Source organism: Heliangelus exortis, chromosome 20, assembly GCF_036169615.1.
Source record: "Heliangelus exortis chromosome 20, bHelExo1.hap1, whole genome shotgun sequence".
Taxonomy (NCBI): domain Eukaryota; kingdom Metazoa; phylum Chordata; class Aves; order Apodiformes; family Trochilidae; genus Heliangelus; species Heliangelus exortis.
The window spans coordinates 3872848-3888818 of NC_092441.1; the positions used below are offsets into that span (position 1 = coordinate 3872848).

The window sequence follows — 15971 nt, forward strand, 5'->3', positions numbered from 1 at the left end:
CATTATAAGGCAGTGAACAGATATACATTGATTTTTACATTTTTTTTCTATTTATTTATTTTTATAAAAACGTAAAGGAGTTGCTTTGACCATTGACACAACAATACAAACCATTAAGATTTTAACAGACACCCCTTTGTTTCATTCTTATTTGATAATTCTGGTCCACTGAAAGAGTAAGCATAAAAATTATTATCTACAATGTAGAAGCTTAAAATAATTTACTGTTTTCAGAAATATTTCTCATTCCTGAACATCTTTAACACATGAAAAATTCAAGATGAGAACAGAATGTGCTAGAAAATGGCCTTACTGTTACTGAAACATTGAGGTAAGTGGAGTACCACTGTATAGCACCAACCTGACTGAGTCTGAGGAAGAGGAACAGTCCAACTGTCAGAAGAAGGCAGAAAAGTACATGCTTGAAATATTTCCAGTTAAAAAACCCTTAAACATGATGTTTATGGGCTGAAAACATTGTTTTTGCAGTTTTACTTTCATGCAACAGGAATATTCAGAATTGTTGCAAAGTTTAATAAATTTATTGCCATATAAAAACAGATTCAATCACAATCAGGCTGAAGTCTTGTCAAATACAAAATGATGTATAAAAATAGAACACTATACAAGACTAGAAGTAGTTAAATATTACTGAAACCGAAGTAACACTGAAATAATTGTTATTTACAGAATCCTGCCTAATCTCTGAGTCCACCTTGAGCTACAGTAATAATTTTCCTACCTTTTTAGGAGGTTAGCATGCAGATCTGACAGATGTAAATAATGAAATTAAACCAATGTATACAAATATATGTACATTGAAGCATAGTGCTTTTCAAAGACTTTGTTACCCAGTTATTGTTGTGAAGAGCTGTTTTAAGTCACTTATATTTTATATCCTCTCCCCATCCCCTCCCACCCAGGGTTATTTCATAATTTCAGAAAGAAATGAACTTATTTTAATAAAATGGTCTCAAAAAAAAAAAAAAAGAAGAACAATCTTGCTGTTGAAGTTGTGAAGCTGCTCATTACAAAAGGACTGGTTGCTATGTGATATACAAATTCCAGAGAAAGATACTGTGAAGTAGTCCCCATTGATTAGTTTGTGCATTTAATATTATAAATGCACTTACTGGACAAGCACCAAACCAACCCACATTTCAGTTGTGGAGGGCAATATCATGACAATAGATATATACATTATTTTAAATACTTATAGAAATTTAATATACAAATGGCTCTGAATATACAATAAAATAATGTGGTTTACAAAAAAAAAAAAAAAAAAAAAAAACTATGGTGAGAATACCACCATTAGGCACAAAGTATTTCTGGTGTCATCAAGTTTAAGGGAAGTCCAAAGACAGACTGTTTGTCATTTGTCTGGGAATTTCGAGGTGAATCCCTTCAAGATAATGCAAGAACCTATAAAAAGAAAAGTAAAAGTGACTATAAGGGGACAAAAATATTTCCAAATAGGAGGAAACACTTCTACTAATTTAGAAAAGCAAACTTTCATCTTTTTTGTCTAGAAGTCTTTGACAAAACATTTTATTAAAATTCTTAACTACCTTGTATATTGAAATGTAGCAAGATTTAGGAAACCCAAAACTTACCTTCTTTTAGTCTTCCCTTGCTCTTTAAGCTTCTCAGACCTACAGATGCTGCGAAGAGTGGGGAGGTATTCAAGTATGCTGGCCTGCTTATTACCCAGGTTAAAAGGACTCCTGGAAAATACAGTTCTGATGACTGCCAGCCTCTTTTGTGCTTTTTTGTGAATGCTGAAATGGAAAACGAAGCTTTATTTTTTATGTTCAAGAGTGTGCAGTCTCTATTTTGTTCCGTTCAGGAACAAATCAAGTTGTTAAAAACTCTGTTAAACATCCAAGTGTCCAACACTGCATCCCAATGGATTAGATGACTGCTGCTTCTGACTGGCTGCTGCTCACACAGCATCACAAAGCTGCACTCAGAAGCATCAGGGACAGTAGTTTGCTCTCAGCTTTTTAGGGGTTTGGGGTTTTTTGGTTTTGTTTGGTTTTTGGGTTTTTTTAAGTCTTTTAGGGGTGTTCATCTGTGTGGTTTTGAAATAACTACACTAAAAGAAGGCTACAATCCTGAACTACATTATAAATCAGGCTACTCAAACAGAAAAGTCACTTTTGCAGAGATTTCTAGGCAGTTTGTTTAAGCTAATGGAAGCAAAGTGAATAACATATTCCAGCACTTTGAGACACACTGGTAACACTAATATTGGTAACAGTCCTTTTTGACAAATAACTGCATTATAATTCAGAATACTGGCAAAGGCTTACCTTGATTCAGTCGACTGACTGAAGGATACATAATTTCTTGTGTTTGAAATATGCAAAGTAAGTCCCACCAGCTGATCTCTTTCAGGTGTTTTACTGGTACTCAAAGAAGATTCCAAGTTTTGTGAAATATTGCCAGAACATTTGTTAAAACTTAGGGCTTCAATAGCTGCCTTTATTTCACTACAGCTCTGGGAACTCCACCAATCAGTATTTTCTATACTGAATTCATCACTAAGACCATTTTTGATTTTGCCATTTGTCCAATTAAATCCTTCATCTTTAGAAAACTCCAGTGGTTCCTTGGTGTTAGTGTTTACACAGCAATCCAAGAAGGACATGTCCTCCACAAATTCAGTCAGTGAATTCAGACACTGAAAAACAAGTGCAGACCTTTTCTCATTTGCTGAGGTTTTAGTTTTAGTTTCTTCTTCTTTATTTATCAACAACTTTGTTTCCTCTTCATTCCCTTCAGCACAAGATGTAGGGCTATCTGATGGCAAAGTCAGGAATTCAGCTGAATAGTTCAGTCCAGTATCAAATAAGTCACTATCATCCAGTATCTCAAGCCTTTTCTGGCTCTTTGTCTTTTTAAACTTTTTTCCAGAGTGATTATTATTATTAGATCTGGTTTTTGAAGAAACTACAGTAGTCCTTTCAAGTGCAGAGTTAGAGGCTTCAGACTGGTTTGAAAGAACTTGTATGGGTAAGGGGAGAAGAAGTTCAAGATTATTATATATAAAATCAACATTCCTCATCTGAAATTCTGTGAGCAGCTGCATCAGTTTATTCCATTTCTCCCTGGTTGTGATTTTGTGCTGCAAAATAACAATAATAAAAAATATATGAATACATTAACTTTTAAAATTAAAAATATTATTACAAGAAAATCTCACGCTCCTGGCTTTGTAGTAATAAGGTGAGAGACTGTTTTGCTTGCAGGAGACTGCCCCACTTTTTTGCTTAATAACAACAGAATCCCTTAATTTCTATAACAAATCTTTTAAAAGAGATTTGCTTCTAAGATGCTGCTGTTCATAGTGATGATGACACTCAGTCATTGGGCCATCCTCCACAGTGTTAGATAGACAACTACAAAAATACCTTAAGAAATGTAAACAAATCTTCTGAAGGCAACAGGATATTCTTAAGGCCAAGCAATGTGTCTACACAGCCTGTGTCACATTTGGGGAACTCCTGAAGACATGCATCAGCTTGAGAAATATCAATCTTGGAATCAGTAGTCTTTTCTGGATGAATTATCTGATCTGCTTTATTTGTCTCATCTCCTCCTGCACAAAGATAAGATGCTTTACTTGCAAAGAAACAACTGAATCATGAAAATTATTTTTTCCCTCAACTCCTTTTATAAAGGATACTGTAACTGTTGCCCCTTGCTGCAGTTCTGAATTAATACAGCAACTGAAATCAGTCATCCCAAGCCCCATCCACCATCCCCATTCCCCTTCTCTCAGTGTTACTGAGCTGCCTGCTCTCCTTTTTTTGGAAAGTAGCCATTTGAAATGCTCTGCTCTTCCTCTTATGCCCCACTAGGCTCTCTCTGCTGCCTGCTCACTTGCTATCTCAGATGCCCAAACCTGCTGAAGATCCTCTTCAGAGTATCTTTTGGGACCGAGTCCTTACCCATGCCACCTGCTTGCTAGCTGTCCAGCTTCTCTCTCTCTCTCTCTTTTTTTTTTTTTTTTTTTTTTTTTTTTTTTTTTTTTTTCAGTTCAGCTTCTTCTAGATGAACTATCTACAACCCAGCTAAATAGATAAAAAACTGCCAATTGAGTTAAAAGCAAACTACTACTGGGTCCTTGTTCTGCCTAATTTTGCTACTCAGACTACAAAAGGGAGATAATGAAGTACCATAATGGGGGTTACTAAAAAACCAACACCCAGAACCCTACCATCTGTTCAGTTCATACATGTCTAAGAACGGTTTGATTTAATCAATTTCACATGAAGATGGAAAATTTTAAATTAAAATCAACCTACCATGATGTGACAAATGTTTGTCTTTCAAGAATCCACCTCCACTTCTAACCCAAAATTGTAAGTAGAGAACACTTTGCCTGATATCACAGTTATTTGTGGTTAACAGAGTAGCCAAGTCTTTTACATCTGTTCGTAGATTCTCTGCCAGACACAGCACCTGAAGATAGCTTGCAGCATTTATCTGAAGAAGAGTTAGACAAAAAACACTGAAAACAACTCCTAACAATCAGATTGCAGTAAGTCACACAGAAATAAATTATTTTATTTATGCTTGCAATGTATTTTTCCTCTTGGTGTGGAGAATTAGTTAATTACATTAGATTAGTTACGTTGAAACATCCATGGAAAAGCAGAATACTCCACCAAAGCTGAACAGTCCATGTCAGAGAATTAAGTCCAATTTAGAAAATCAACTCAATAAAAACAAACAAAACACACAGACTTACCAAGGAAGGGGTTCTAAAGTTGATCTCTTCAAAACAGCCATCAAACATTAAGCTGAATGTTGGATCTATAGAAAGAGGGATCAGTGAACTGTCACAGCATTAGGTTCAAAACTAGTTATTTTCTTTACCTATTAGAGCAGCCAGTATCTTCATTCAAGTAGTAAAATACTCTCTGTATAGTCTCCACTCATTTAATTTTACATTTAGGAGCTGTATTCTCTCTAAAGCATAATTACTGAAACAAACAGCACTCACCATTGGTAGTAAGAATGACAGGTCTCTTTGCAGTTGCCATGAATGTCTTTATTGCACTTAGAAATCCTGCATCTTCATCAAATATTATATCTACCTACAGAAAACAAATGACATGCAAGATATCAATGGCTTTAACAACAGCTACAAGCTGTGAGTGCAGAGAACACTGCTAATGACCCAGTGAGGCTGAGCATTCATAGAGATTTCTTGAACACAAGTGTGCAATGGCAGCACACGGGCTTCAAAGAGTTCACTTTTTAGCACAAAACACTTTGACCACAAAGCTGACAAAAATCACACACTGGTTCAGGGCAGAAGACCTCTAGAGGTCAGGATGTCCAACCCCTTGCCTGAGCTGGGTCACCTAGAGCAAGTTACCCACGACCACATCCAGGTGGCTTTTGAAATTTTTCTTTCCTTTTTAATAGAACAGCACCAGTGATCTGTAGGATCAACCCACATTTGGCTACACTGCTGTACTTCCTTTCCTTATTTACTGAAAATTACATTCTTGGATGCAGTTTTGTATTTTTAGTTAAGACTCAGACATTTTTGGGCATGTTAAAGAAAGAAGAATTAAAGGTGGAGTTAGATATTGTAATCACTGGGGTGCTAACAGTGACTTTTTCAAGTGTCTCAGTGCACCTAAGCAGTGTGAAATTATAAACCAACACTTTTTCCATAATCAAAGGAATTAAATTAGCAGAATCCTTCAAACAGTTCCAACAGTCAATAGATGATAGTTTATCTTTTAAAATAACTTTGTAAAATAATGATCCAACATCAAGACCCTGTGTATCCTCACACTTGAATCTACGTAGAAGTCTCAATGAGAAAGGGAAAAACCAAAAAATTAAACTCTTTGAAGTTAAAAAGTTAAACTCTTTCTTTAAACTCTATAATGAAAGGACATGTTACTCACACCAAGATATTTCATGTGAATTTTACCTCTTCAAAAAGAATGAGAGATGTTGCACTTTTTCTGTTCTGTTCTCCTCCTTCTGTTTCCTTGTTTATTGACTTGATTTGAACATCTTTCTTTTCTTCACTTGTATTTTGAGTACTTCCTGCAGATGGACAAAGAATTGTGCAGGAAGCAGAGGAAGACTTAATCCATTTTATATACATTCTTGATCCTGGTTTCAAAAACACCCCATGTATAAACTGCTTAGGAAAGTCTATCCTGATGATAAATCTTAGAAATCTGACCTACACCCTTCTCTGGTGTCTCTGGTTTAAAAAAAAAAAGCCAAGGACTAATCTCAACTGCAGTGAGTAACTCATGATAGAGTGTAGAAAGTGCACTCTACTGTTTCCTCCAGACAGCTCCACATAAACAGTAGTACAGGGTAGCATTTCCATTGCCAAAGGTAACTAATTATTATTAAATTTATTAATTAATAATTTAATAATAATAATAATCATTATTATTAAATAGTGATACCTACCTTTTTTTTCTTGAGATGTTACTCCTCCATCATTACCTTTACATTTGGAAGAAATTCTGAAATAGTTTGCAAGTGTTTTAGGAGGTAAGCTTCGTTTTAATCCTGCTCCCTTTGGTGACAGTGGAGGTTTTCTTGGTGAAACAACTTTCTTTGGAGAATACATTTTTTCTGAAAGAGATGTTTTGTTTTAAGCATAAGCTGGAAATGTAATCATAAACTGATATTTCACATGCAAATTTAGAACAAATCCCAGTTTTGTATCTAGTACAGGACAGGTTTATTCTGCTGCTATCTGCTTATTTTACTTTCCTACTGTCATAAGAAATGCTTTCAGTTCAATGTGCTATTCACGTAACATTGCACTTATTCCACAACTACAAAAACACCTTAAGAGCCAATCATTTTGATAAAGTCATTATTTAATTTGGTACATAGTGTGTCAGCTGACAGAGCATTTATTATTATGGCCAGAAATACTGAAATTTGCTATCTTTTTTTAAACAACTAATGTATAAAAATTTTCTGGGGAACTCAAAAAAAACAACCAAAAAACCAAACCCAAACCACAGCAGAACCAGCTAAAAACCAACCAACAAAAAAAAACCCCAACTAAACAAAAAAACTCAGATATAATGATGAAACTTACTTGGAGATTTGGTACTGCTACAACTGTTGAAAAAGCATGGCTTATATGCATTAATGCCCTTTTTGTCCACCTGATGAGACTGAGTAGCTTCTTTCAGTTGAGAGAGGATGTGTCTTCCACTACGCTGGCAAGAGGCATTGACTTCAAATATCTGCAATGGTGTTTAATTTACATTAAAAAAAATTCAGACCCCTTGTAGTACAAATATACTATCATATAACTAGTGACATACAGGAAAAATGGCTCCAAGGAAAGGACTTTACAAACCTTAAAACCAAGTTCTTGAGCACAAGCATACACTGCAGCAGTTTTCCCCACTCCTGGTGGGCCAGTTATCAGAACTGTATTGCAAAGGCTGGTCTCTTCCTCCATATCAGATTTATTATCTCTGAAGTCAAGGCTGTCCAAAGAATCTGTAGAATTTTTAAAAAAAACCAACACAACTTCTTCAAACCATTACCAATTTATGTAATTTTTATGCCAACATTACCAAGAGAAACCATATATATATAATTTTGATTCTATCAGCACCTTGATGCTCCTTGTCTTCTTTTTCCCCTTTCTGATTTCTTTTTTCTTCCCAGTCAGCTCTTTTTTTCCACTCTTTTAACCAACTATAAAAGGAACAGAACAAAAAGATAGAAATTACTGCTGAATAAAGAACAAATTTCAGTTGGAATAGAACATAAAACTAGGGCACACTGGTCACTTGTTATGCCTCTCAAACACTTCTCAAGCCCTTTCTTTCAGATTAAAAAAATAAGTTGTGCAGGGTTTGATTCTTTTGTAAAAAAGGAATCCTTCATTCTGTTGGTTGGTTGGTATAAAAACAAGTCACTTGGCAAACTACTGCAACTGTGGAAAATGCTTTATTATTCCTTGCCAAGTGCTGTTAGTCAGATGGGTCTCTAAATTCTGAGTAAGAGCCACAACAATAATTTAAACCCACCCAGAAAACTTAACTCAAAGCACAATCTGCAAGATGGACTTGAGTGCTAAATTACTCTCAAAAGCAGAGGCAGTGCATCTCCATCAGGATCAGAAATGCTTGTAGGGAAACAGACAAGTCCTGGGAAGCTGCTGTCTCTCATCCACAGTGTCTAAGTTTAAATAACCTGACCAAAGTGATTTATACTAAAATTTTAAGGGTATTTACTCCTGTATTTCATCCTATCCTACAGCCTAATGCAGGATTTCATCTGTGGTTTTGTCTTGTGTCATACCTTACAAGCTACTGAAGTATTACTGTGAAAGAAACCATGACCTAAAGGTCAAGCACACCAACTGACAATTTGTTTCTGAACTTTTTGGAAGTAAACCACAGCTGAGGCCACAAACATACACCCTGTAACTGTTATACAGGCAGTGTAAAATAATTGATTTCACTCTTTCAGCATAATCAAGTAATAGGATTCTTTTTTTTTGTTGTTGTTATTTTAAGGATGGACCTGTGCTCCCACTTCTCACCTGTGTAGCCTCTCAATTTCTTTCTTGTTCCCTACAAGTTCACTGGAATCTTGAGGCTGGTATTTTTCTGTCCAGAGCATGTCTTCTTTTTCAATACCTACAGAAAAAAAATGTTGCTCATTTTTAAGTAGTTCTTCATGCAAAAGAGTTGATCCAGTCTAATAGAATATTAAGACTAGATATGATTTTTACATGAGGAAAGCTGACATACATCATCTGTACATTTTCTCAAAGCAGAGGTAATTAAAATCAGACAGGAAACAGAGTTACCTGAAAATGCATTTGGTTCTGACAAATATCCAGCATCTTCTGTCATAGCATCTGATTTCTGGGTCTTCTCTTTTTCTAAGCACGCTGCTTGTCCTGTCTCTGCTTGGTTTTCCCCATGTCTTGGAGAAATAAGGTTTCTGGAAACTCTGGGTTTTATTTCAGTCTCTGTACCTTCAACTTCTTTTCTTCTTTTTGATTTACGGTCTTCTGTTTCTTTCCTTTTCCTCTTTGTTTCCTTCCAATTGTCAGAATGCTTCTGCTTTACCTCAGAATTTGCAGTGCCATCTCCACTTTCTAAGAAAAAAAAAAAAAAAAATGCACTCTATGTCCATTGCAACTGCACATTTCTTTAAGTCCTAGCTGAAGAACCTAAAATGTGAGGACCAGTTTATTCCCAACAACCACATTCCTTCACCAAAACACTTCTGGAAATCCCAGGTTATCTTTTTATGCCAGACAGAGTGTGTGTGTGTGTGTTTTTGTGTTTCCTTACACAGATTACTAACCTTGTGCACTGTTTTCAAAACCCAACTGTTCTGTTTGCTTTTTCAGAAACTTGTAGAAATATTTTCTCACAGGAAACTGAGAATTAGAAGAGATGATCTCATCTAGTAAATCTTTCCTGAATGTATCAGTAAAAAATGGTCGGTGGCCAGAAAGCTGTAACACACACACAAATAGTAAAATTATTACTAAAAACCACTAACAGTGACAGTTTTGCATAGTTTAAACTGGTAGCTGTTTTCCTAAATCTAGAGATTTAACAGAAACCCTTGAGACTTGTCTAATGTTATGATGCAAAAAGGGTAAATCAGTAAAAGATAAAAAAAATCCTGGATCAAGACAGATTCAAAGTGAAAGATTTTTTTTAAACAACAGAAGTCCTAAAAAGTAAGAAAATAATTTCCATTTTATTTTCATTTTTCTTGTAACATTTTAAAAGTACTAACCACAGGTGCAGAAGAGTCTCCAGCTAGTTTTGAATTCACAGTGGAAAATTCACCAAGTGAGAGAGTGATTTTTGTGATGTTAGTGACATCAGTATTGAGTTTCCTTAGCTTAGCTAATAGAGGACAGGATGGTGATTTCAATTTCCACATTGGGTAACCTACAAAATAAACCCCAAAAACAAAACAAGGAAACTTTTGTTAGCAAAACAGAGGTACAGTCACAGACAGTAAGAGTAAATGCTCTTTTAACTACAGTTTATCATGTCAAAACTCAGCTTATTTAACTTACACTGCATCAACTTTTTATCTTTATTAACTCCTTCTCCCACAAGCAGAACAAATTTGCACATATTTGCATAAACATTTCTCCAGTAAGTTGCTCCTGGGCTCTGCTTGCTCCAGGTGACAAGCTGAGCCCTCACTGGGTCTCTGTGGGACAGGAGCTCACCAAGGATTTTGGTTTTTTATCAGTTGGTTTGCAATCTATACTCTGAAGTGCTCTTCTCCTTTCTGATTTTCTGTCATGCCCTTTCTTAACAACATTGTAGTACTCTCTCTCAGTGGAATAAAATGGGCTGTTCTTTTCCTCTTTTAAGAAATATTTTGCCTGAGTCAGAAGGAAATTATTTCTGTCCCAATCAGTCCAACATGATCTTTATTTTCCAAATTGGAGCTTGAAAGAATAACGTTTTGACTAAATACTGAGTTTTGCATCCTTACCCATAAACTTACACATTACTTTAGCATCAATTTAATTTCTAAATTGTGTGTTAAAAAAAAAAAAAACACCTCACTGGAAGCTTATTTTGTTTTCTTACTGTGACACAAAACAAGAAGGAACTATCTGCTATTCCAGTCATAATAGTAACTTCTGATGATCAAGTTTCTATTCTCCACAGATTAGAAATTATTCCATGCATTTGCACAATGGCTGAACAAAAGCTTACAGTCATCCTTCTGCTGCACATGGACAACAGTCTTAAAAGAAGAACTTGCAAGAGCATATGCTTCCATTGCTGCTGCTTTCTTTGCAATCTGTCTTTTCAGTGACTCTGGCAATCCACTCATCAAGAATTCACGTTTTGCTCTAAACTGATCATCATCTTGAGAGTTTTCTGATGCATCTTGGCTTTAATGAAAATAGAAATTAAAAAAAAAAAAAACAACAACAAAACACATTAGCCCTACCAGCCCCACAACACAATTTAAATCACATTCATTTCTACACATGAATGTTAAAGTAACCTTGAAACAGATTTAAGCAACTGCAGTCTTGAAAACTGACCTGCTTTCATCAAAGATCACAACTGGTTCACCTGCAGAGTTTTGAGCATTCCTGCCTAGGGAGGAAGGTGGATATCTCAGTTTTCCTTGAAAAAGAAAAAAAAAAACCATTATTAGATTAACACTGCTATAGGATTCTAGTCTTGCTATTCTGTTCACTTTCTATATATTCCATTTAATAACATGTTACCAAAATTTATTATAGTTTTGAATTATTTCAGCACTATACATGAGGACAAAACTACTGCAGTCAATAATCAATGACTGTAATAAAATTAAACACATCCAGTAAAATGCAATTACCATTTGAGTTCTTTGCAACCTTTAAGTTTCTTGTCTTTTTCCCCAAAACATCATTTAAGCTTCGAAGATTCTTCTGCTTCCCATTCTGCACTGTAGTGCTGTCATTACTCAGACTTGAATCTAAAATTATTACTGATTCCTAAAGGGAAAGCAAATAAAATAAGAAAGGAAACACAGCTTTTTCTCCTTTGCTAAGAACAAAATGTAGTGATGAAAAAAGTTAAGAAAGTGCTAGAGAGAACTGAAGTTAGCAATATAATTTGTAGATTATACAATGCTTTTACTACTGTTGTCTACACAGACTAGAGCAAGATCTCCAATATACAAACAGAAGCTGGAATTACTCTTACCTAAATTTATATGTCTAAAACATACACATTTGAAACAGATACCTTGCTGCCCATCAGGAGAGAAACAGTAATTTTGTTCTAAAGAGTGGCCATCTGCTGCTTTATTACAGATTTGCACTAGGATGAGCTTGCCAGTCTGTACCTGGGAGCTGCTTTACTATTTGACATTAACCATACCACTCACTGCACAGGTATCTACCTTACTTGGTTCTTTAAAAGAAAGGTTTGCAGGAAAAGAAACAATTTTATTGCTTAAATGACTCACAAAGACTTTAAAATCTTTCCCCCCTATGAAGTGTACAGGGCTTACTTCATCTTCCTGTATTTTCTTCTTTTCAGCAAGAGCTCGTTGGCGCAACGAGCGCCTCACAGGAGCTGGGGAGTCCTCAGTAACCTTTGCTCTGTTGTGCTGTAGAGCCTTTGCTTTTTCAATCAGCTGCTTTGCTTTGGATACGTTTTTGGAAGTAGAGCTTATCTGTTAATAAAGTATAAAAGAACCAGAATACCTTGCAATTAACAGCAATATATTCAGTAAGCATTTTGCACGTTAAATGTAATTTTTCGCACTCATCTAAGTGTATGGTTTTTTATAAAATGTTATTTGTATCAAATAGAAAATGAAGGGATAGAAAGGAGGAGAAAATTAATATGGTAGAAATACATTTCAAAAAGAAGTGAGAGCCCAATAAGAGGATCCTCCAGTTTGTCCCCAGAACAAATGAAATATGGGCAGTAATATTGTTAGGCATAAGCTCTTCTACTGTGCCCCATCCTGACAAGCTGCAGGACATGAGCATGCTATTTCATTAGGGTTTTTCTGTTATGAAAAGTAGATGTACACTAATAAAACATTTTAAAACTATGGTACAATAAATGTACAGAAACCAGATCAAATTCTATCATAAATCAGCATCAAACAGCTACTTCCTGTAGGGCGTCTAAGAACAGTCATGCTGTGTTACAGTACACTCTTAAACAATTCTGAATATTTACACAATTATTTACATATGGTAAATGACAAAATACTGAAACAAACTGTTACATAAATTACCTTAATATTTTTTGAGTTAAAATCTTCATTTTTCATTGCTTCAGCTTTACTTGATTTTGTAGTCATATTGATACGTGTGAAGCGCATTCTAATTGGGAGGAAAAGTAAGATGATCACTTTTTAATAAAAGGAAATGTTATTAAATAATGGGAATTAAGGGCACAATGCTAGTAATGTTAATAAAGGGAAATACACTAAAACATTTACCTTATTGGGCTGCTCCCATCAAAGGGCACAGTGATCACCTCAGCTTTATACATGTTACTTTTCTTCAAGGATCGCTCACTTGCTTTTGGTGTAGAAGTCTGAAAGGGACTGACACCTAATTCATCTTCAGAAAAGGTATTTCTAATCCTCTTTTTTTTAGGTGTAACATTTTTGGATGCTTTGATTTTCTCCTGCCTTGAACTCCTCCTTAACTTACTCACTTTCAGATTTGATGAAATTCCTACATCTAAGGTGTTTTCCTTAGAAAGAATATTAGCTCCTGAATCCTGAATATCTTCATCGTAATTGCTGGTATTAGAGTCATTTGTTTCCTTAGGATCTGGAGCCTTCTTTCTTCCATTTCCTTTTTTCTGAAGCTTTTTAGGTCTTTTGGATTTAGTTCTATTGTTTTCAGAACCAGATTGTGTGTATTTGCCCACATATTCTTCTGGTACTCTGCTTTCTAATCCTTTATTTAAAGCAGTGTCATCTTCAGGTCCTTCTTTTTCTTTGGAACACTTTCCGAGGACTTGCTTTTGTTTTCCAGGTGCCCTTTTAACTCCACTTTTCACTACATCTGATGTTGGTTGTCTAAATGCCTTCATAAACTGATGCCTTTCTTCCAGAGTACATTTTGGCTTCAAAGAATCTGACCCTGCAGTCTCTAGTACAGCTAACTCCAACTCTTCTTCCTCAATAACTACATTAGATTTTCTTTTCTGTACAACCTGTTCAGTTTGCTCACTGTCCAAGAGGGGTGGGCTGCTTTCTTTTTCCACAACACATCCCTTCTGCTTTAGAAAAATGGAAGCTATTTTCCTAGAGCCTTTTTGTTCCTTATGTAATGGAGCTAATTTTGGGGGAATGGAATGAACTTGTGCAAGGACAGTTACTGTTCTAAGTGGTAGCTGCTGAGATTCCTCACACTTATCTGGGTCACTGTCACTTTTGTCCATGTCATTTGATGTAGCAGCATTGTCCACTGCTGGTTTTGTGTCTTCAACATGATCTACATTGCTTTCTCCTTGACTCTTCAGGAAGTCCTCAAATGACACTGTTACAATGCTGTTATTTACCTGTGATGATTTATCATCCCTATGAAGTTCAAAACTGGAGTCACTAATAACAATGTCACGCTCTGCTACTGTAGGAGAAACTACCTTTTTTGTATCTTCAGCATCCTTTTTACACTTTTCATTCAGTTGGTTTTCAGACAAAAGACTTTCAGACAAATCCATATTCACTTTTTGCTTCCTCTTCCTTGATTTTCTTATTCTATTTTTTGTTCCATTTACTTCAGAACCAACTTTCTTTGCATTTTTTCTGGAGATGCCAGCATTGGAGAAGTTCCTTCTTTGGACAATATCTTCTTCTAATTCTCTTGTACATCTCTGGCCAACCAAAGCACAAGTAGCAATAAAATCATTACTGTCTTGTTTCAGTCCTGTTGTTTCTCTGCTGGTGTCATTACTAAGTTTTATTTCATCTTCATTCTCAGATTCTTTAATCGCTCTTTGCTTATTATTTAAATTAACTCTCTTCCCTTTCCTCTTCCACTTTAAAGGTGGTTTAAAAGGTGACTTACACTCTTTGTCATCAGCATCCAACAATGTTTTATTTTCTCCTACTACAACTGGCAATGTACCTTTCTCAGTTAGAGATGCCTTTTTAAAATAATCCAGTATGTTGTTGGGTTTTGGTGGTGACAAGGCTTTATCCATTGGCTTTGCTAATGGTGAAAAATATCTTGTGATTGTTTCCACAGAAGTATCTTCCTCTCGCCGTTTCTTGCATGGCTATAAAAAGTTCAACAGCCACATTAGCTTTAAAATACTTAAGATGACTTTAGTGTAGCAGTATAGAACAGTACAGTATCTGCAGTATTGGTGACACTAGTACTTTTTCAGAGGATAAAGAACTTGTGTCAGTGCACTAAGACACTATGCATATTATCTTGATATTTTTGTCAGCTTAAAATAAAGATTCTGCCACTTCAAATAAATAAAATTCTTGTTCTGGAACTTTGAGACTACCAAACCTGAAAGTGACAAAGTCCTGACAACAGCTCTGCAGGGATTTCATATGACAAGTTCAGAAAGTCTGCTCCAGCTCAATCATCTATTGGTTACCTGAAGATGTTCACCAAAGCATTTGGGGAGAATCATGAAATTATCCTTAACAATATGACTTAGAGATCTATGATCCTACTGTAAACACCTAACACATCTTAAGAAGAAACTGTACTTTTACAAATAAAGCAAATTACTGCAAGACAATTCATATCCCATAATTTGTATCTCATAATTCTCTAAGAAAGGGGGTTCACAAAGACTTCCATACATAGCCTTCTAGTGTATTAAAAACTGAACTCAGCTGAAGTCACAGCCCCCGAAACTGCAAACGCTCCTGACCAAAAGTTACCGGGACTCGGCAGAGGTGCCCCAAGACGGCATTTCATGACAGCCTGGCCCGTGGGCTGCGAGCGAGGGCAGAGGGCACCGGGCAGAGGGCACCGGGCTGGGCAGCCGCCCCGCCGCCGTTTTCCGCCTCCCCCCTCCCGTGAAACCGGGCGCTCCGTGACAAGCGCCCCGGACAAAGAGGCGCCCACCTCCCGGGCCGCCCCGGCAGCACCGTCCGTCGCCCCTCAGGGCGCGGCGCCCCGGCTCGCCTCCGCCTCCCTACCTGCCCCTCGTCTTCTTCGTCGTCGTCTTTCCCGGGGAGAGAGGCGGCCGCCGCGGCCACGGCGACCCTGCCCACCATGCCCCGGGCGCTGGAGAGGATCGAAGCCCTCAGCCGCGGGAGGAGGCACTCGCGACCGCCATGGAGCGGCCCGCCCGGTGCCGCCGCCTGAGAGGAGCGGGAGGAGCGGGGAGAAAAGCGCGCGCGGGACGGGATTCGGACCTCCGCGCGGAAGGGGGCGGGGCCACGGGGGACCCCACGTGACCCACCCGCCCTGCCAACGGCCGCGCGCCGTCCGCGCT

The 15971-nt window shown here is 37.0% G+C and overlaps 1 protein-coding gene across 1 annotated transcript; it reads right to left on the reverse strand.

The window, feature by feature from the left end:
* Positions 1–519: 519 nt before the first annotated feature.
* On the reverse strand, positions 520–15905 carry ATAD5 (ATPase family AAA domain containing 5). Its single transcript, XM_071764308.1, has 23 exons — positions 15673–15905; positions 12991–14786; positions 12784–12871; positions 12043–12207; positions 11383–11521; positions 11081–11165; positions 10743–10924; positions 9796–9953; positions 9352–9505; positions 8846–9139; positions 8576–8672; positions 7640–7722; positions 7376–7521; positions 7109–7259; positions 6453–6630; positions 5963–6074; positions 5015–5108; positions 4760–4824; positions 4314–4494; positions 3417–3604; positions 2316–3130; positions 1617–1781; positions 520–1425 (listed from the first exon to the last, which is right to left on the reverse strand). The coding sequence occupies exons 1-23, from the start codon at positions 15748–15750 to the stop codon at positions 1347–1349; spliced, it is 5493 nt and encodes a 1830-aa protein (XP_071620409.1). The 5' UTR covers positions 15751–15905; the 3' UTR covers positions 520–1346.
* Positions 15906–15971: the final 66 nt, after the last annotated feature.

Bases quoted from the DNA above. Each gene is read 5' to 3' on its own strand.
- ATAD5 (XM_071764308.1), bottom strand. From the start codon at position 15,750: ATGGTGGGCAGGGTCGCCGTGGCCGCGGCGGCCGCCTCTCTCCCCGGG. The intron at 8,673-8,845 runs GTAACTCTGTTT...TTTTTTCTGTAG, and splicing joins AGAACCAAATGCATTTTCAG to GTATTGAAAAAGAAGACATG. The intron at 3,605-4,313 runs GTAGGTTGATTT...ATCTTTGTGCAG, and splicing joins CAAACATTTGTCACATCATG to GAGGAGATGAGACAAATAAA.